At 41.2% G+C, this 21,570-nt stretch overlaps 2 protein-coding genes across 2 annotated transcripts; one reads left to right on the forward strand and one right to left on the reverse strand.

Moving 5' to 3' along the window:
- The first annotated feature begins 13,041 nt into the window (after positions 1-13,041).
- On the forward strand, positions 13,042-15,536 carry LOC141813844 (uncharacterized). Its single transcript, XM_074701834.1, has one exon. It carries the CDS (start codon positions 13,122-13,124, stop codon positions 15,039-15,041), a length of 1,920 nt encoding a protein of 639 aa, XP_074557935.1. The 5' UTR covers positions 13,042-13,121; the 3' UTR covers positions 15,042-15,536.
- Positions 15,537-17,077: 1,541 nt separating this feature from the next.
- Positions 17,078-21,120, reverse strand: LOC141813617 (mevalonate kinase-like). Its single transcript, XM_074701572.1, has 5 exons — positions 20,886-21,120; positions 20,554-20,797; positions 20,192-20,445; positions 19,622-20,035; positions 17,078-17,481 (listed from the first exon to the last, which is right to left on the reverse strand). Exons 1-5 carry the CDS (start codon positions 21,025-21,027, stop codon positions 17,372-17,374), a joined length of 1,164 nt encoding a protein of 387 aa, XP_074557673.1. The 5' UTR covers positions 21,028-21,120; the 3' UTR covers positions 17,078-17,371.
- Between the last annotated feature and the right edge of the window lie 450 nt (positions 21,121-21,570).

Below are 21,570 nucleotides of genomic sequence, written 5' to 3' on the forward strand. Positions count from 1 at the left end.
AATAGAAAAGAATGAATGAATAAAGAATAAAAGAATGATTTTCATGAAATTATGTCAACCTCATGGTAATGTGGTCTCGACAGAATCAGTGCAAGTTCTAGAGTAACATTTCCGTAAATGCCACATAATAAATAAAAATCAGGCTCAGTCCTCACTAGGTAAAAATAAGTCATCATTCACAACTATTCAAGGTAAAATCCATCACTAAGTTGTATCCTCACATAATCCAAGAACTCTTTCATTCTATGAACCTCTAAAACTCGACAAACCTAATTAACTAAGTTATCACAAATCCTAAGATGATCAAATCATGCAGGGGGAAAATTTATTGTGAAAGAATGATCAATAACTAAATATACATCCTAAACTAAGTTATTAAATATATACACATCCTAAGCTAAGAAAGAATGATAAATAACAGTTATATACATCCTAAAGTAACCAAGTTAATATGTACCAAACAAAACAAACAATAAAGAATATATACACATCCAACTGAAGAAAAAGAATAAATAAACTACACATCCTGAACTATACACATTCTATTTACAGAAAAGAAATAAAAGAAACTAAACAAAAAAAAAAAAAGAAAAACAAGAAGAGATAGATTACTCCCCTTTCACCGGGAAGATGGATTGTCGCAAGAGGATTCCCTTGATTCTTCTATCGCCTTGGGTTCTCAACTCTACAGACTGATCCAGATAACATCGATGAAAGTGATCCTAGGGACTCTATGCAATTCCCTACACTTTCGTGCACCTTTCCAATATAGAAAAGCCATGAATAAGCATAGTGTCACTGAAAATCAACAACCTCCAAACCATTAGAATCAAAAGAATTAAACAATTAATAAATAAATGAATGAATAAATAAATAAATGCATAAATGAATAAATGAAACCAATCAATGAATAAACAAATAAAATGAATAAACAAATAAGAACACCTATATATAGTCTAGAATAAACAAACATCATGTGAGTCCCCGGCAACGGTACCAAAATTTTCAGATGTGGCATGTTTGTATGAGAATTATTTATATACATTTTTCCTTATTTATTGTGTCACTAACACCCATAAAAATTAATTATTTATTTACCAAACCCCTATTTATCGGTACAGCAGTATAGAGAGGTCTAGGTCGTCTCTCTTGGACTCAATAACATGGTAGCTACCCTAGACAATCTGGTGTGGGGTTTTTATTTCAACTTTATTCCTAAAATTTAACAAACGAAGATCCAATTACATCTACAATTAATAAAAGAATCCTGAATCCATTTCCACATTTCAATGCACAACAAGAGACAAGATGAATTTCTGATATTCAACCCAATACATGCTATCTCTAAACCAAGCAATCGATACAATTGATACATGCTATCTCTAAACCAACACCACATGTTCAACATTTAACACAAACCTCAACACTTATACAACCTTACATTCAATTCAATTCAAAAAAATATCAGCAAAAGCATATTCAAACCAGATCGATCAAATACTTGATACACCTCAAAATTCTATTCTCATTCAACACTTTGATAACACAATTTCCTTTACATCAGTACTTAATCCAAAAGAACCTCAACATAACATCCCAATCGAACAACCAACAACATGGACAGAAGCATAACAAATCAACAAGTTGGGAGTTTCTGAATTCCAAGCTAACAGTCAGGAAACCAAATTAACATCAGAGGTTAGGTTATCAATTAAGGTTAAAATTAAGGTTAGGGTTAAGGTTAGGGATTAAGAAGGATTCAGATTAGAATTGAGAATTAGATGTTAATGTTAACAATTAAGGTTACATTTGGTATTTACAGTATTTACAACAGAGGGGATTTTTGGTTGAATGAAAAAGAGACAGAACAGGCAATGAACCAAATGAAACAGAAGCAATTGACCATGGTGAAAGAGTTCTTCCCTCTCCATACGACACAGAACAAAAGAAACCTCAGCCAATTCCGGTTGCAAGCTCCAACGGGACGGTGGCGCTTACTGGAGAAACCACTCACAGCACGGCGTAGTAGGAGAAGACGCAGACAGATCCTTCAGCCGCTGGTCTAACACCCTGCTGAACCACAGACATAATATTAGTAGCAGGAATCTGGAAACCGATCCTTACCTGGCCCCATTTCCGGTGACGGCGGCGGCGAAGACGACGGAGTCCTCCGCTGAACCACAGACAGAGTCCGGTGATTCCCCGCTGAACCACAGACGGGGCCCGACAATTTCTGGCGCTTCTGAGGAGGTGGATGAAAGGGGTTGTCGCCGGCTGCCACCGCTGGAGCAAACCACCCACAACGGAGCCGGCGACAGAGGGAAGAAGGGGCGACGTCGATGCTGCAATCGGAGGAGCTGCTGACCTTTGCTTTGTGCTGATCAGAGGGAGGAAAAAGACGGCGATGCACACGGCAGGGGCTCGAGATCGCGGCGGCGAAGAGGAGAAGAAGAGATGAACAGTGCTCGCGATTTTGGGAGCACTGTAGCTCCAAAATCAGGCAGGAACCCCCCTTGAATCAATGAACCGGCCGCCTTTTAAACGCTGCTGCTGAACCGCGCGTGAAGCAACTGAATCGGCGCTGTGTGGAGTGAACCGGTGCTGTATTTATGGTTTAAATGAATTTGGCTGGGTTTGAAATGAAGTGGGCCGGGCTGAGTGGAATTGCAATGGATTAAAGCTGAACCGGGCTCCAATTTTCCAATTGAACCGGATTAATTTCAATTGAACCGGGCTTGACTTGAGACTGTGATTTGGCTGAATCTTGAATTGGGATTGAGCTGAACCAACTGTGTTGGGCTAATTGAACCAAAGTGGAACCAATAGCTTGAACCATAATCTTAATTGACTGAAACCCAAGCTTGAACCAAGTGAACCGAACTCGAGTTGAACCAAAAACTTAAACCAACTGATTTTGATCCTAATCAAACCAAATTAAATCCGATTTGGACCCAAACTCGAACCAAATTGATTTTCCTTGCAATTGAATTTCCTACAAAATACATTACAACCAATTAATATCTATAAAATCCCATAAATTAATTAAAATCACAATAACCACCACAATTCATCCAAAATAAAGAAATAGCCCAAAAATCCATATTTGTGATATAAAATACGGTCTAAATCGGTCCATTCTAGCCCTAATTTACCCAGTCAAAGTGTCAGTTATCAAGAACTCACAACTAATTGAAGAAAGAAGGAGAGTCTAAATCGATAAGAACGATGAATAGAACCTTGACCCGATACTTAAGAAAGTCGAACCTTGGTATAGAGGAAGAGGGAAGACGCCACAACCTAGGGATGGAGGTTGATAAGTCTTTGAACGCCACAAGGGAATGCCTTGATAAGTTTTAGTTCAATGAAGAACCAACAAGTGAGAGCCTTACCATGCTTTAGATTGAAACTATGCCAAAAATTACATGTGTGGCCGTCATCCACTTTATTTATAGCTATAGGGTGACCTAAAAACTCTAAAAGGCCAAAAGGAAGCTCCATTTAGTAAAGCCTATGTAGACTACTTAGCCATTTTAAGCTTATGGCATCATTGCAACCCAAATAAAGCTAGAAATTGAGCCTACATATCTCTACTACATAAACATGAGACTAAGTGACTACTTAAACTCATCCAAGGCTTGAATTAAGTTGACTAAGCCGCATGACTTGCTCTTGGTCAAACCTTCTTCAATTGTAACTTTGGCCTTCACATCTTCAATTAGCACATTAAGTGCTTCCTTCATCTTTTTAGCCTTAGCTCTTGTAATTGGGCCTCCATTGAAGCATAATGGATCATCAACAACATCTAGAGTGGGTTGAGTATGATCAATATTAGCTTGTTGGGCAACTTGTTCACTTGGTTTGACTCCATCAGTAATGCACGTTTGTTTCTTGCTACTCCAAGAAATGACCCCTCCACCTAACATAAACACATAGCTTGAGGTGGATTTGCGTTCATCTTTATCACCAGCCCGATTAGCATTGTTGTAACCTCTCAATCTTAAGTCACCTCCTTTGTAACATAAGACAAGGTCCGAAGTACCACGGAGATATCAAAAAATCCTCTTAACTGCTTTCCAGTGAATGAGATCGGGATTACTTTGATAACGACTAACAAGGCCCACCACAAAGCTAATGTGTGGCCGTGTACATAACATGACATACATTAGGCTTCTAATTGTAGCAACATATGACACTTTAGACATTTCATTTTTTTTCCTTATCAGTTTGTGGACATTGACTAATACTTAAAACACAACTCTTATCAACTGGAGTATCGATGGGTTTGGAATAATGCATCCAAAATCGCTCAAGAATCTTCTCCTATGACAAACACAGAAGTTAATTTATTTGAACGATCTCTGGTGATTTTTATTCCCAGCACATAATTTGCTTCACCCATGCCTTTTATTTGGAAGACAGAAGACAATCATTTTTGAGTAGCTTCGATAGATTCCATGTCATTTTCAGCCAATAAAATGTCATCAACATATAATGACAAAATAAGAATATTTTTCGCTGTACGTTTAATATACACACAGTGGTCTTCTTCAATCATCTCAAAACCAAATGAGATAATGGATTTATGAAATCTAAAATACCATTGTCTAGACGATTGTTTGAGGCCATAAATGGAACACTTGAAACAACAAACTTTGCGCTCTTGTTCCTTTGCCTCAAAACCTTCTCGTTGAACCACATAAATTTATTCGTCTAGTTCTCCATTGAGAAATGTTGTTTTAATATCTATCTGAAAAAGTTCTTCCTTTCCTGATTAATTCCAATTCAGATAAAACTTTCCCATGGTCGGAGGATAGCTGTTCTCTGTGCTTCCTTTCCTCTACTAGCTGGAGCTCCAGGTTTTGCCTCTGGGCTATGGTTTCTTGTACTTCTCGATGTAATTCTTCTTGCTAAGCATGGTTGGTAGCCAAGTCTGCTTCCATCTTAGACTTCTCTTCCCTACAAGACCTAGCTTCTTCTTTAGCTTTAGTAGCCTCTCCCTGAGATAACTTTAGGGCTGCTTGGGCTTTCTTTAGCTCTTCCCCCAATTGATGAGTCTGGTTAGATTGGATCTCGGCAGCTTTCTTCAGTCGTGATATCTCTTCTGTGGCCTCCCTCACTTTGGTCTGAGTCGCTTCAGTAGCAAGGCAAGCCCTTTCTATGTCTGCCCGGGCTTGGGCTTCCTCAACATCTCGAGTAGAACTTTTCAGCTGATTTATAAGATCAGTTATCTACATCTCTAGCTGCCTTTGGGTAGATAACATTAGGGGAACTCGCTTGCATAGCTCTCGGTGCTCTGTCCAGACCTAATGAACATCAAAATGTTAAAACATACAGTCAAGTCAGAAGGAATAGTATATATAAAAAATACAAAATACAAAATACAGAAAATGTACTTACTTTAGCCATAGAACAGTTTAAACGCTCACTCAGAACTCCGGTGTCTAAGCGAGGTAGTATCTCAGTCTTCTATCGATGGAACTCTTCTATTGTTTGTCGAGATTGCTCTTCCTGAGAGGCTTGCCGGGGAGCCCGAGGAGGACAAGTAGGAACTTGAACCGATTCCTTTTCAGGCATTACTTTGGAAGAAGGAGCAGAAGTGGTCCCCGAGGAAGAAGCTGGAGACTTTCCTTTGTCATGTCGATGCTAGGTTCTGGTCTCTGGGGCAATGGACCGCAACGGGGAAACTACCAAAGGGACCTCTTCGGAGGGACCACCTTGGGCCTCTGGAATTTCGATCTCTGGAATTTCTGTAGGAGTCTTCTCCTGTCCTGGCTTAATTCTGTTCTCAATAGATTTCTCCTTTTCATCTCTACTCCTTTTCTTCGATCTTGTCTCCCTTACAGTCTCAGATATATTGGCCTCAATCAGTGATTCAGGAACTGAAACTCTGTAGTTTAGTACCTCTACAACTTGATCTGAATCTTCATCTTCAGTGGGCCAACAGAAGCATAGATGTGGGCTGTGGCTTCTGGTTAGATCGGACAAAGGATAATATGATGGAATTCGTCTTACGAAGACGAAATGAATGAAACTGATTTCGTTCAAATCGGAGACTGTTTGGTTAGTGAACCAAATGAGAAGGTTTAGAATCAAATTGAACCAACTTGGTTTGGTTCATAATGGAAGAGATTTTGGTAGAACGGATGCAATGAGAAGCTTCGTCTTATGAAGACGAAACGAATAAAACTGGTTTGGATCAAATCGGATATCGTTTAATTATCGAACCAAGCGAACCAAAAATGAACCCGATTTACTACAATAAATCCTAAATTAACCGGTCCGGTTGTTTTGGTTTTCTCTGGTTCAAGTTGTTTTCGGGTTTTAGGGTTTTTCCGATTTTATTCCTGACCCGATCCGCTATTGTAGCTTCTCCATAAATCGCATCTTGCGATTTTGCCTTGTAGCTTCTTCGTTCCCAATCGCGCGGCGCCGAAGTCTTCTTCCCAACGCTGTGCGCATGCCACTGCTCTCGCTTGCCGTCCGGGCGAGGGAGCTGTTGGAACTGCCGGCTGCGTCACCGGCCGAGGGAGGAGGAAGCCACTCCTGTGCTGCTTCTTCATCGCGACAAAAACTAGAGCAAGGGCAGAGAATAGTGAGCTCCTCTTCTTCCCCGAGAGCGAGAAAAGGCGGAGCGGCCGGAAACCCTAGCGCCGTGATGGTTGTCCGCGCCAGCCGATCGTCGGCTCCGGAGAAGAAGCCATCGAAAGAACAAGGCTGCGAGAAAGCAATCCCGAGTTCCCTCTTCTTCTCTCCCTCTCCGTTCAGAGTCCGGCGCCTCTTGTCTTCTTTGCGTCGTCCGCTGGAGAAACACGAGTGCCGATCAGCCCTCGCAATCGAAGGAAAGCTTCGCCGGGCTGCCCCATTCTTCCTCTATTTTGGTTGCGCGAAATTGAGGAAAACGAACAGGCTGCTGCCGGAGCTCTCCTTGTTGCAGCGACGAACAGGGCTGCCGGAGCTCGACCAGAGATCGGGAAAAATGAGCAAGGCCGCCGCCACATACTTCTTCTCTGTTGGTTGCCGTGAGGAACAGAAAATTGTTTCCTCTGTTTTGGCTGCATGGGTATTTCTCTGTTTTTGCCGCATGGGGTGAGGAGAAATTATTCTCTGTTTTTGCCGCATCGGGTGAGGAGAAGATTGTTTCCTTTGTTTTGGCAGCATGGGGTGAAGAGAAGATTGTATTCTCTGTTGGTTGAAAAAACGTTTTCAATCATTGGAGAAGTTGTATGCAAGTTAGTTATTGGAAGTTTGTGAAGCTTCCAGATAATTATTCCATCGTTGTCTGGAAAGAATTTTTGACTGTTTGTTCTAAATCGACGGTCAATTATTGACCATCGAAAAACTACATCCGAAATATAATTTTCGGTGATAGTTAGAAAGTCCCGGAACAATCGCGACAAATGTTGTTGCTTGATTTTTGAAATAAGATTTTTCTCTCGATTCGATCGTCATCGATCATCGGCTAGTACCGAAGAGATGATGATGTGCTTTCAAAGGCTTTCAGATGAGAGTTTGGTGTGGATCACCAATAGAGACGGGACTTCGACAAGGACCGCTCGATTGATACCAATGCTGCTCAAACGTCATCGGAAAGGTACGCTTAGAATAATTTATTATTCTGTAAAAATTTTAATTTTTTATCATGCCTTGTACGTTGTTTTGCATGCGTGTGTTGATAATAATTAGCTGTTAATTATTTATTTATTTTCGCCGTGCACGTTTGTAAAACGTGTAAACACGCGCATTGCACCGAGACGATCCCAACAGCTACCTTTGTCTCTGCTGTAGCAGTTGATGATTCTGTCGCATCCTCAGACACCCACCAACTATCAATAGTGGTAAGGTCGCATTTCAGATATTTTTTGACTGAAGCATTCAACATGATTTCACCTACAATAGGAAAGAAAAAAATTAGTTAGTATTAAAAATGAACTTTATAAAAAAATAGGAGAACTTACTCAGTGATGCATCCAATGGGATAACATTTGGACTCATGCTAGCTAGATATAAAAGAGTTTCATTATTCACCAATAGGTTTACATCAAATTTTAGGTCAGATAAGATCTCGATGGTGGAAAGAAAAGATGACTCTAGCTTATATTGACCTAGAGTGGGCTAAGGAGATGACCCTGAACGCCAAGAGGTAGGCCAGGTGTAAGGTTGGGGTGGCTTTATAAAGAAATACTTATGCTTCCATCCTTTGTGGGACGTCGGGTACTTAGTTAAGAAGTTACAATCAGGACGGGCAGCAAAATAAACAACTCCAAAATCTCCTCGTTTAGGATAAAAGAAGTAATGGAAGAGTTGGGAGTCAAGAGGAATCTGGTATATTTGAAAAATGATGGAGGCACCACAGATCAAACGATAAGAGTTTGAGGCCAATTGAGATAAAGAGCATTGAAAGAAGGTGGCTAGGTTTTGAAAGAAAGATGGCAAAGGAAATCTTAAACCCCCTTCTAGCTGCCCCTGAAAGAAGGTCACATAGCCCGGAAGGGGGGGGGGGGGGGGGGGGGGGGTTCATGAGGTTGTTGGTCACGAGAAGGGAGCCTAATCTCATGGTTTAGAGGAATGTCGAATTGTGCCCTAAGTAGTATTTCGTCGTCCACTGACAATAAAGAAGACTCTTGAGTCTCGTACCAGGGGACAACTGTGGCCATAGGATGAAGCAGGAAAACTAGGTCAAAGCAAAAAGCTAGAGCAGGACGCAAAACCTAAACCTCACTAATCAAGCGGACTAAGTCGAAGTGACAGAGCTAAAAGAGCTATAAACCTAGCATCTAAAGCTCACCCAACAACTCGGAGAATGAAGAAGACGCAAAAGGTGAAGAGAAGTGTACTCAGAAGGACATAACTTACTAGAGGAGAACGGAGAAGTTGAAGGAAGAAGATGGGGCGCGGGATCGAACAAAGTGCGCAGGGTTAGGGTTTAAGCGTCGGTGAGCACGAAGGAAGAAGGAATTTCGAATGGTGAGTTAAAACTAAACGGCCATTGAATCCCTACCGTTGAAAATCAAAATCAAGGGACCGGATGGGTTGATAAATAAGTCCAAAAGCCTACGTTAATATCCTTGGTAAACTTAGGCCTAGATAAGATTAAGGATCATTGAATAAACCTAATATTCTGGGTCTGACTCAAGTCCAGTCAGTCGGACTTCGCCTTCTTCGACTAGACTAATCGGGAGGCTTATGATCCGGTAGAGTTATTTGGTGGATACGTGGACATCGGGTATAATGGGGTATGAGGAAAAAGCAGTAAATATAGGTATCGATTAATTAACGAAAGCTATTTCCTAAACCCTGAATGAACTCCCAACCTCCTGCGTCGGTCTCGGTATGCTTCCTTAAGCATGTACCGACCTCATGCTCCGGTCTCGGTATGCTTCCTTAGGCATGTGCCGACCTTCTACTCCGGTCTCAGTATGCTTCCTTAAGCATGTGCCAACCTCCTACTTCGGTCTCGGTATGCTTCCTTAAGCATGTGCCGACCTCCTGCTCCGGTCTCGGTATGCTTCCTTAAGCATGTGTCGACCTCATAACTTGGTCTCGATACGCCTTCCGCATCAAGCGCCGACCTCATGACTTGGTCTCGGCACGCCTTTCGCACCAAGCGCCGACCTCAGGACTTGGTCTCGGCATGCCTTCCGCATCTTATGGCGACCTCGGGGTGCGGTGTCAATGTGTTTCCTACATCCAGGATTAATTTTCAGCGCGTGATACTTATTTAAAGACGCGGTCATTCCGCTTAAATCGGGAAAAGAACAGAACTAATTCTTCCGCAACAACAGGAACTAATATATGTATCAACAGATGGAATCTTTCCAGGAGAGAACCAGTCTACCCGAATATTTCTCAAGCGGTTGCTAATATTTCGGAGATCAACTGCTATAAAAAGGTAGCCCAGGCCCATGGGCACAAGTACGTACACACAAACCCTAACTTCCTCAAGTCCTTTAAACTCCTTCCTCGCGCCGAATACTAACTTGAGTGTCAAAGTGGCTTGCCAGGACTCACCCCCAGCGCCATTCTAACTCTCTCCTTGAGTGCTTTTCAGGTTTCTTCCTCTCCTCCCGCGGCCTTACCACAGGAGCGTGCACGTCGGCAATCCTTGAACCAGTGTTGGAACCATCCACACCCGTCAGTTTTAATAATTAAATAATTAGAATCCATGGGTAGAGTTAATACATGAATTGTTTGGACCATAGATTTAATTTGTTTGACTAAGTCTATGTCTTGTTGGTTAAAGTATTTTTATCCTGTGGTAGACATCTTATTATGTAATGATCCACTAATTTTTCTATATTTTTTAAATATGATCTTGCATAATTTAGCAGACCTAAAAAGGATTGTAAAGTTTTTGTATCTTCCAATTTATCTAAAATGTCTAGTATTTTAGAGGTAATATGAGTTTGGAGGAAAATTTTTCTCTATCTAATTTCTATGCCTAGAAAAGCTATGTGAGTTGTGGCTAATTTAATTTTCTCTCTAGAAACTATCAAGTTATGTTTTTCGAATAACATAAAAATCATGTGCATAATGTTCATTTTCTATTTTAGAAAATACTAATATATCATCAATGTACACTCATGTAAACTAAGAGGTATCCCTAAATATATTGTCCATTTTTCGCTGAAATACTTGAGGTGCTACCTTTAGGCCAAATAGCATGATTATCCATTCAAAGTATTCTCCTAGACAGGAAAAGGTTGTCTATTGTATAAATTCTTAATGCATCTTTACTTGTCAGGATTCATGTCAAATTTTGAATGTCATTTTGATTTTTGCATTTTATTCAAAAGTTGATCTTTGTCTGGTATTTTATAATCATCTTCATGACAATTATCATTTAGACGTTTATAATTAAAAAACATTCTATATTGTCCATGTTTTTATTCTGTGCATTTATTGACTATAAAAGTTGGACTTCTATGTCTAGAAGAAGAGATTGCTCCAACAGTAAGTAGTTGTTTAATATGCATTTTACATTCTTCGATTTCTCAGTTTGTATATCTTAAGTCTTCCACCCTAATGGTGAGATCATGATTGATAATAGCTAGGTTACAATGTATCTTATCCCGTTCTTAATATTTAATAGGATTTTCTCCTATAATTTCTAGTTCCTCTCATCTAGATATTAAAGTGTTTAAATCCGTTTAGATATTTAGTAAGTGTAATAAGTAACTGGGAGTAACTAACTTCTTTGGAAGTGCTAAAACTTTGTGTAAGTCTTCTGTGTTAAACAGGCATTTACAACTAGGTTGGTTTAGTTTTCTTGTGTCTTAATTTCCTATGTATTCTGTATATAGGGTAAACAAGAAGATAAGGATTGACACTTACAATACCCTTTACATTAATGCATTAGCATTCTGCATGTTTCAACTAAGATGTGGCTAAAGAATATATATATATACCCCGTGAGGACCTATTATAAAATATTTGTTTTTAAATTTTCATTTCTTTTAATCTAAACACTAAATTTTAAATTCTAAAACCTTAACTCTAAATCCTAAATCCTAAATAAAAATAAAATTAAAAAAATATTTTATACTATATGTTCAAGAGGTGTGTAATATAAGGAGTACAACGTATTATTTGCCTATATAACTCATCCGCGATAGAATATTCGAGACGCTAATGCCCTGTTTACTTGGAAGGGCGGAAAGTATATCAGTGGAAAACTTTCCTTTATATGTATCCATCCATCGTTTACTTTTATAACTTTTTAAGAAAGGATGGAAACTTTATCCATCAGCGGATCGTTTTCTCCCAAAAACCTGTCCCTCCGAAATCGGGCGGAACGCGACGGACGGATCTCTCCGCTCGCGAAACCCACCCGATTCTTCTTCTTCGTTCTTCCTTCTTCCTCTTCTTCCTTCTCACTTCTCCGCTTCTGCCACACCTGCGGTTTCTTCTCCTCCCAATCTTCTTCTTCTTCTTCGTTTTCCTTCCCAATCTTCTTCTTCTTCGTTCTTCCTTCTTCCTCTTCTTCCTTCTCACTGCTTTTCCTCCCTTTTTCCTCCCCAAACTTCTTCTTCTTCGTTCTTCCTCCTTCTCCTTTCTTCTCACTGCTTTTTACTCCTCAATCTTCTTCTTCGTTCTTCCTTCTTCTTCCTTCTCACTGCTTTTTCCTCCCCAATCTTCTCACTGCTTTTTCCTCCCCAATCTTCTCACTGCATTTTCTTCCCCAAACTTCTTCTTCTTCGTTCTTCCTCCTTCTTCTTCCTTCTCACTGTTTTTTCCTCCCCAATCTTCTTTTTCTTTGTTCTCCCAAATCGGGCGTGATCTCCGCCGTGAAATGCTTCGAAGGAGGAGAGGACGGAGGAGCCGCTGTCCTCGGCGGCCCTAGAGGCTGAATAGGAGTTCAAGTCGGCGAGAAGCGAGGACGAGGAGGGCGCCGGATCGCGCTTGCTGCGCGTCGCAGGAAACTTCAGCTTCTCCTTCACAGAGGTCGGCGCAGCTTCTTCACAGCTTCTTCCTCTCCTCCTGCAGCGGAATACTTTTCCACCGTTTACTCTCCCTGCGGCGAGATTTCCTTTCTCTTCCCTAGGGATTTATTTTCCCTAGGGATTCCTTTCCTTTCTTCATCCGCTGTGTGAAGTAAACATAGCGTAAAGGGGTTCCGGACGCTTGAAAGGATTCTGGGCGCCTGTAACCGTAATAATGTCTTATTTTATTTATTTTGTATGACTTACGGTTAAGTCATTTAAGATTTTCTTTCTAGGATTTAGGGGTTGAGGTATTAAGTACAAAAAAAATTCAAATTGAAAAAATTTTAGTTGTTCGCGGCACATCCATGAGCAATTAATTTTTTTTTTTTTTTTTTGCTTAATACTAAAACTCAATCCTTAAATCCTAAAAAAAAATTATTAAATAATTTAATCATAAAAAAAATAAAAAATTAAAAAATACTATTATTATTTTATATGTTTTAAATATTTTATCATGGAGGAGTTATTAAGAAACGCGTAAGATACATAAATCGTGTATATATATATATATATATATATAATTAATTAATCAATGAGAGATGCTTATCGCGAAATGAAATTAGGCACAGTTTGGTGGTGACCGAAACTATCCCGTGCTGGCTCAGCAGAATTTCCGACCATCCTAATCCAGTGGCGGCGATGGCCACCCGACGACTCGCAGGCGTGCAACTGGGATTCAAACGCCGGCCAAAGATATTTCCTCCGACACCGTCGCCATCAGAAACAGTGCCACAAATCGCCGCCGCCGCCGCCTCCTCCCTCCATAGAACAGTACCTTCCACGGAACTCTCACCGGTCCGAGACTCCTCCCCCGCCGCCACAGTCACCCCTCTTTCTTCTCTCCTCCCTCTCTCCCTCAACCCCTTCAACGTCGCCGTCGACCGCATCACCTCCCGACTCAAACAGCAACAGCACCGCGACGAAGCAGAAATAGGCGGCGAAGCAGAACCGTTTCTGGAAGCCCACCTCCTCCCTTTCCTCCGCCACGAAGATGTCTCCCGCGTCCTCCTCCGCTGTCAATCCCTCCCCCTCCCCTCCCTCCGCTTCTTCCGCTGGGCTCAGTCTCACCTCCTTCCCCCCGCCCACAGCTTCGCCCTCCTCGCCCACCTCCTCGCCTCCTCCCCCGCGTCCTCTCCCCACGCCTTCCCCATCCTCTCCGATCTCGTCCGCTACTACCCGGATGACGCCTTCCAAGCCCTCCTAGCCGCCGCATCCTCCGTCGCCTACCCCCGCCCGGCCATCACCTTCGGCATGCTCGTCAAGGTCTACGCCAGCCTCGGTCGCACCACGGACGCCATCAACGCCTGCCGTAGGGCCGCCGCCGCCGGATTCGCCCCCAACGCCGACGCCTTCAATTGCCTCCTCCACTCCTTCGCCAAGGCCGGAAGCCACGACCAGTGCTGGAATCTGTATGGTGAGATGAGGACCGCCGGTGTCCTTCCCAACACGTACACCTTCAACATACTCATCCTCTCCTTGTGCCGCGGCAACGACGGCAGCGCACGCGCAGTGGAGTTCTTGGATGAGATGGAATCGGAAGGGTTCGATCCCGACATCGTCACCTACAATACCCTCATGGATGGGTACTGCCGGAAGGGCATGCTGAACGACGCCTTCCACCTTTACAGAGTCATGCAACCGAGGGGGGTTGAGCCCGATCTCATCTCCTACACCATTCTGACCAACGGGCTCTGCGGAGAGGGGGATGTCGTGAAGGCACGGCAGCTGTTCGACGAAATGCTTCACAGAGGCATCTGCCCGGATGCCTACTCATATAACGTTTTATTGAACGGGTACTGCAACGGAGGGAAGCTGAAGAAGTCGAGGTTGCTGGTTCAGGAGATGATCGCCAGAGGCTTGGCGCCGGACAATTTCACAGTCGACACGATCGTGGAAGCTCATGTGAAGGGTGGAAGATTGCTTCCTTGTTTGAACTTGATTGCCTTGCTCAAGAAAGTGAGGGTTACTATCCCCTTTGATGTTCACAAGTGCCTTATCGACGCTCTGTGCTTGGAGGGCAGGCCGAGCGCAGCAAGGAGTCTGTTGAAGCAGATGCAACTTGATGGGCATGAACCTGGCACACAGATGTATAATTTGCTCATCGGTGCATTTTGCTCGTCAAATTCATTGCAAACAGAAGCATTTGGTTTGAAGGATGAGATGGTTGAAAAAGGTGTTAGCCCTGATATTGTTACATACCGAACTCTCATCGAATACCTATGCAGATCAGGCAAAACCTTGGAGGCTGAGTGCTTGATGGAGGAAATGATCGAGGGAAGCATTCAACCCGACTCAACCATATGTGCTGCATTGGTCAGTGGATGGTGCAAGATAGGAGATCTTCACAGAGCAGAAGCACTTCTTGTGTTCTTCGCCGAAATGTTTCAGATTCATGAGAGCAACAGCTACAACTCCGTCATCAAATTGTGTTGCACGGGAGGAGATTCATCCAAGGCATTCGAGCTTCAAGATAGGTTGCTAAGACTAGGGTTCATACCCGACGGGGAGACGTGCAGGTGGCTGATTCATGGACTATCAAAAAGTAGAAATGTTAGCTAGCATTGTGATCATATGTACAAGTGACTGTAAATCTTGGATGAGTTGCTTGTGATCATTTTGCAGAAGTTTCAGCTGAGGCAACAGACAGAAGATATTTGCCAAAATTGAATGAATTGAAGAGGGTCTTGTGTTAGTTGCCGGAAATTCTGACATCGAAATATTGCATTTAAATGTGCTACAAGGAATCAGACCAAGCAACTTGATGATACGAGTTGAGAGCAGTTGACAAACGCAGAAATGAAGTTTCAAGTCGGTTCGTAATTTGGATCTCAAAAAAGGTTGGAATTCAGAACTGATACAAATTGTTTTCTCTATGGAGGTAGGCTGGCTTCCATAGATGAGAAAATATGTAGTTCAAAGAATGTCTGTTTTTTCATTCTATCTCAGTATTAACTGCATAGAACCTCTCATTAATTTGTCTCCTTATGAAACTGAAAGATTCTTAATTGAACCTCAACCCTTAGTTGGAAGGGGGTACATTGATGATCGACTTTTCAAGAACCCCTCAACATGTTATCAAAACTTTTTATCTCAATGAATGACCTATTCTCAAGAGTAGATGTCCCTTTAATTTTAACATCTAAAGGGACTCCTAACGATCCTTTAATCAAGTCATTCTCAAGTCATCCAGGATGCACCTAATGACATTTGACTCAAGCTGCCTAAAGAACCCTCTAACAATCTTTTATTTAAATCTTCTCAAGAACTCTTTACTAATCTCTATTTAAGCCTTCTAAAGATCCTATGATGATCTTTACATGACTCTTCTAAAGAATCTTCTAATGATCCTTAGCTTGAGCCTTCTAAAATATCTTCTAATGATTCTTCACTCAAACCTCCTAACCCCTTGCCAATCCTTTTAGTCTTCCTAAAGAGATTATTAATCATGTTATTCCACATGCTATTAATCATGTTTTAGGCCTATGATTGTCAAACTACCTTAGAGACTCAAGAGAACCAACTAAATTGAAAAACAAAATAGGAAAAAAAAGGTTAATTAAAATGCTAATAATAGTTTTAGAAAGACATCAACATGTATGAATTTGTTCATAGTAACTTTGAGTTTAAAGCTTGTTAGTATATTGATTTTATTTTATTTTTTACCCACTATTTTCACAAAACTAAGAGTTCTACTATGTATAGGAGTGAGACATATGATGATTCTAGGAGAAATTTTGAGTTTAGTAATGAGTATATATATATATATATATATATATATATATATATATATATATGTGCCCGTGAGCGCCGTCCAATCCACCGTCCATCACAGATCACACGTAGATCTGACCGTCCAAATGTGGGAATGCACGCGTTTCGCTCGCGACTCATTGCAACTGCCGTCCGCCCACCGACCATGCCGGACCGGCCGCCGTCGGGCGCGATCGACGGCGGTCCTTCCTCGGCCGGTCCAACCGGCCGGATTTGGCCAGAAATCGACCGCGATTTGGCTAGAAACGCGGCCGACAGTGCCTGGCGCCACTGTCGGCCAAATTGTGTCGGATTCCGACTACAATCCGATCAGAATCCGACGCCGATCGACGCGCTGACAAGTGGCGCGTCGATCGCGCCCGACCCGGCGGCCAGCGGAATCCGGCCGATTCGGCCGAACGACACAATGAAGGCGGCGAAATCCGAGCGATGGTGGGCCGGGTACAGCACTCGGACCGCCGGCGAGTTGCGCAACATCAGTCGCTCAGGTTGGCGGCCGACGGTGGTCAGACCGATGAACGGGCGGCGAGCGGAGGCAAGAGGAGAAACACTGTGCAAGGGACGGCTGAGATTGAACGCGCGATCGGATGAACGGTCGGGATTCCGGTGCATCACGGGTGCTCAGGACGACGGTGCTCAGGATAGCCGTTTCGTATATATATATATATATATATATATATATATTATTTTGTTTAGATTTTTAGAAAAGTCTATTAAAATTCTTTTGGATAAAGTAAGTCATTATTTTACAAATAATAAAGTTTATACTAGCTTTATAGAATGGGATAGGGACATTAAGAGCCAGCACATCTGAGCCAGAAAAATGAAGGCAACATCTCCATTTAAGAGTATAAAAATTAATTAGGCTCAATGGCATACACACAACCAACAGCAACAAATAGGGAGTGAGAAAAAAAAAATACAAACATAATTAAGCAAAGTGTTCAACAACATCCTCTCCGTCAATAGTCAGTTGACATTCCTAACTATTCTGATCCAATACATTGTCAATCCAACAAGAAACAATGCACAGATGGCAGGCATTCTTTTGCCCCCAGGAAAATGTCGACATGGGCGCATAGACTATTCAAATAACAGTGCCAAAGAGATCGACAGTGTTAGCTGAAACATATCTCTAAACCTTTCCCGCCAACTTCAGTTTTCAAACACTGAAATCCACATGACTCAAGCTCTGCAATGACTTTGTCTATAACGCTGGAAGAAAGAACTGATCAGAGGTCAAGGAAGCATTAACACGCAAGACGTAGTGAATAGGTAATAAACTAAAGAGATAAGTGGTTTCAAAATCATGGACATGATCCCATATCAGTAAGCATTTGCTTATGCAAAAGCACATCTTTAATGCAGCAGCATGCATGCTTCACTGAACACTGATAGGTCAACCCTTTCCACTGTGATTCTCTTACATTTTTAGAGCAGTTAACGCACATAAAATACATCACTTGGTCAACTGTGCATTGCAATTTCTAATTAGTTATTGAACAGTTTCAGAATCTTCAAATTGTTTCTAAGAGGGTTATTTTTAACCCGCTAATGATATTTTACAGGTTTACCTAATCCATGTGCAAGACCTGACACAATCCAATAAGTTGTGTGGGATAAATTCGTATAATCATGTACGTATAATCAGTTTATTATTCTACCTGTCCTTCCAGACAGCCATTCCTTCCTTAATAGACAGTTATAACTCTGAAGATACAATCAAATGTAACAGTTCATCTGTAGGCTTTAACCTTGAACCCTAAACCCTAAACAGCTCGAAATACCAAAAAAATTATGACATTTCAATTGTTTCCATGAAGCTCTACTTATTACTTCTTCTAGAGTTATTGGCTAATAAGTAAATGGCTAAACTTCAATTTAACAAGTGTTAATCACACGAATGGGAATGGACTCTGCCATTCATTGGAACTATCTTCATGTATTAATACAACAAAATACCAAAGGAATATAAAGGCATGTGCCTCTGAGCGTCATGTTAAATATCATATCGAGGGACCTATTAACATTCCTCTTCAGGAACTACATGAATCAGCACATATTGGATTAAACTAACTCTCTAATGGCAATTTTATGCCTAAACTGTCAGTATTTTTGCATAATCCACTGTCACTTTCTTAATACATCAAATTGCTTATATCCAAGCAGTTGATATCAAAAAATATTACACTACATGCTATAATATTGGTGTATGCTAAAAACCACATTGGGATGCAAGTAGATGTTGTAACCACAAGGTAGAACTGTATAAGCCACAAATGCATTTTACTACTACGCTCGGGTACTGATTGGTGTTGAATTTTATAACTTCTATCCCAGTATAATATTAGGACAAAATATATCATAAATATGACAATTCCAAACTGTGTGCAGGCACAATTGCCTATTAGACTGAAATCCCTTTTGTTATCTGCATGCAAACTTTCCCAAACTAAAAACGATACTCCTATTATTGAGGAGATGGTTGACATAGTCAACTTCACCCAGGGTACAAGAACCAAAGGATTGTGTTAATTAGTTAGACAGGCAATGTAAACTTGGTACTTTGTCTAAGATTTCTGCGGTACAAACAGGATAAAGGATTTATTCGATACTAATTATTTGAACAGCAATATGAGGGCACAATAATAAATGGTCCACTTGTACCCATCAAAAGTTATATAGGAATATATAGCTTCAATCTGTGTTGTTGATTACCAACTTCCAAAGAAGATGTCTAAGTTCTTCATGCAGCATCTTGGAGACAAAATAAATGGATATCAGAGCTTTTACTAAAATCCTCGGGTATCTAGATATTCTAGATAGAAAATAAGGATATATGATGATTGTTTGGTCACAGAAATACAACCTTCCATAAGTATTTCTTTTTACTTTAAGTTGCACCGAGTCAAAAAAGGCACTTTGTTAACAGGTTAGCATTGGCCTCATGATCATCAACATATAATAGATCTATTTGCTTATGCAAACACTTACACTGGATTCCTCACATCATGGATCCACTAATCAAATTTCTTCTAAGAGCTTAAAGCAAACAATTAGCAGATTGGCCTAAGACAATCATATAATAGACTGCATAGATGAAATTTATAACAAAAGAAAATTTATACAAAAGCAGGCAAGCTACTCACTCGATTTAGCAAATTAAAGAAGTTTCTCTTATGAATCAAGATATAATTCGCAAATTGTGGTTTATATAATTAATATCCAAAATCAGAATTTAACCAGGCACAATATGCACCTGAAGTTACAAGTTTCGCAATGTAGATCCAGCAAAAAAGAACTTTTAATAGAAAAAACAGGATCAAAAGCTAACAGTAAGAAAGGATGACATATAACTGGAAGGATACGTGTAGGTAGCAGCGTCAAAACACACCCACCACCACCAGCTCCGGTCAACTTTGATGCTAGTTTGTATCTAAGTGTTGTCCTAAGCACAGTTTCTATAGAAGCATGGCTCACCCCCATGCATTGGAGTAGACCCTGGTTCATTTCCATTAATTCCTCTATTTTCTCTTCTCTTGCAGTAACAGATCTGTCATCAGCAGCATCTGACTGTATGATAGCTGATAGTTCCTTGCTAATAGAGTCCACTGCATTGAACACAGCAGCCATAGCATCTTGATGCCTCGAGGCTCTTTCAGATACACTGGCGACCAGGGCTTTTGTGTTCCTCCCGACCTTTGTATTTGTAACGAGCATCCTTAGGGGTGCACTAGATCTAATATGAGTCAATTCACCCAACCTAAACTGAATCATGCTACCTGTAAGACGGGCACTTTTAAAAAATGATTTAAAGGCAAGTTTCTGAAATAACAATGTGAAAACATTTCATAGTTTAGAGAATTATGATTCAACAAATCACTAAATAAATGATTTCTATATGAATGAAAAAGGTAGGTTAGTAAGAAGGTTTGTACCAAATGTGCTCACAGTGTTATCAACGCCAGATGGTTTCCCATGGAGAATCTTTTCACCTTCGTATGCCCATTTATTCACAAGTTCAAGATCATAATTGCACAACGTATTCCATCCATTTTTTGATTTATCGATCACAATGACATCAGACGAAGCAAGCAGAGCGGCCACAAGTGAAACACAGAATGATGCAGACGAACCCAAGCCGGAGCCGAGTGGAAGATCAGAGGAAACAACCACTTTCCCAGGTTTGTAACTTCAGAAATAGTTATAGAAAAGAATGAGCTAGATGGGACAAGTATAAACATTCACAAGACAGTAGGAAACGTATGAAGAAGAAAACGGAATCAATCTAAAGTGATACCCATGGATCGAGGTGTAGAGATGAAGGAAGGCAGAAATCCCAGAAGAAAGCGAAATCTTTGCTTCAGGAATGGCCTGTTCTTCAACTAGGATCGCAATCGATTTCATGCGTTCTTCCGTGCATGAAACCGGGGACGACGAAGCAGTAAAAGAATCTCCCAGACTCTTCTTCAACCTCGAAAGCGGCCAAGAGAGGACCAAGTCCATATCTTGAAGCTCTAAATTTACCGATCGATCACTATGGTCTAGATTCCAACAAAAGGTTGCAACTTTTAAGACAATCCCGAAACGAATAACTGAAACGCCATCTAAGGGAGAGGAGAGGTGCCGAACCTGAAGGAAGTGAGCAATCGGGGCGGAAAGAGACGTGGGTGTAGAGGTCGATGGCGGCAGCGACGGCGGTGGCGCCGTGGACGACGGCATGCTCACCGGAGAGAATGATCTTGCCGGGAGATCGAGCTCGGACTTCCGTCATTGGCGGTGCTACCACGAAGCACGATGGCGGAGAGGAGATCCAATTCAACAACCACAGAGGCAAGGAAATAGAAAGGCATCGATCGGACCAGTGTCGTACTGCCCCATTTGTCTATTAGAAATGGCGAAGGCCAACTTATAACTCACAAGTTATTTATTTATTTATTTATTATTATTATTATTATTATTATTATTACTACTACGAAATAATCATATATTGGCTCAAGTAATCCAACCAACTTGTTTGGCTTAACTGTCAACTAGCTTGCTGAACCTAGCTAGATCAATCAATTTGTTCATCATTTCAATAAAAGATGAAATCCATCATTCTAACGACTTCATACGGTCGGTCTCACGATCATCTATGAAGAAATAAATCCGAGAAACAGTAGTTGGTCACTACGGAGAAATATATTATCATAGCATCGTTAACTAATTCGATCTTTACCCACTTTAACAAGTTTGTCTCATAATAATCCCAATTCAACCATGCTCCGGAAGTATTAATTTTGCCATCATGATCAAACCAACTTGATTCTGTCCC

This window comes from Curcuma longa, chromosome 20, assembly GCF_044706935.1.
Source record: "Curcuma longa cultivar G26 ecotype Majalengka, Jawa Barat chromosome 20, ITB_CL_G26_1.1, whole genome shotgun sequence".
NCBI classification, from domain to species: domain Eukaryota; kingdom Viridiplantae; phylum Streptophyta; class Magnoliopsida; order Zingiberales; family Zingiberaceae; genus Curcuma; species Curcuma longa.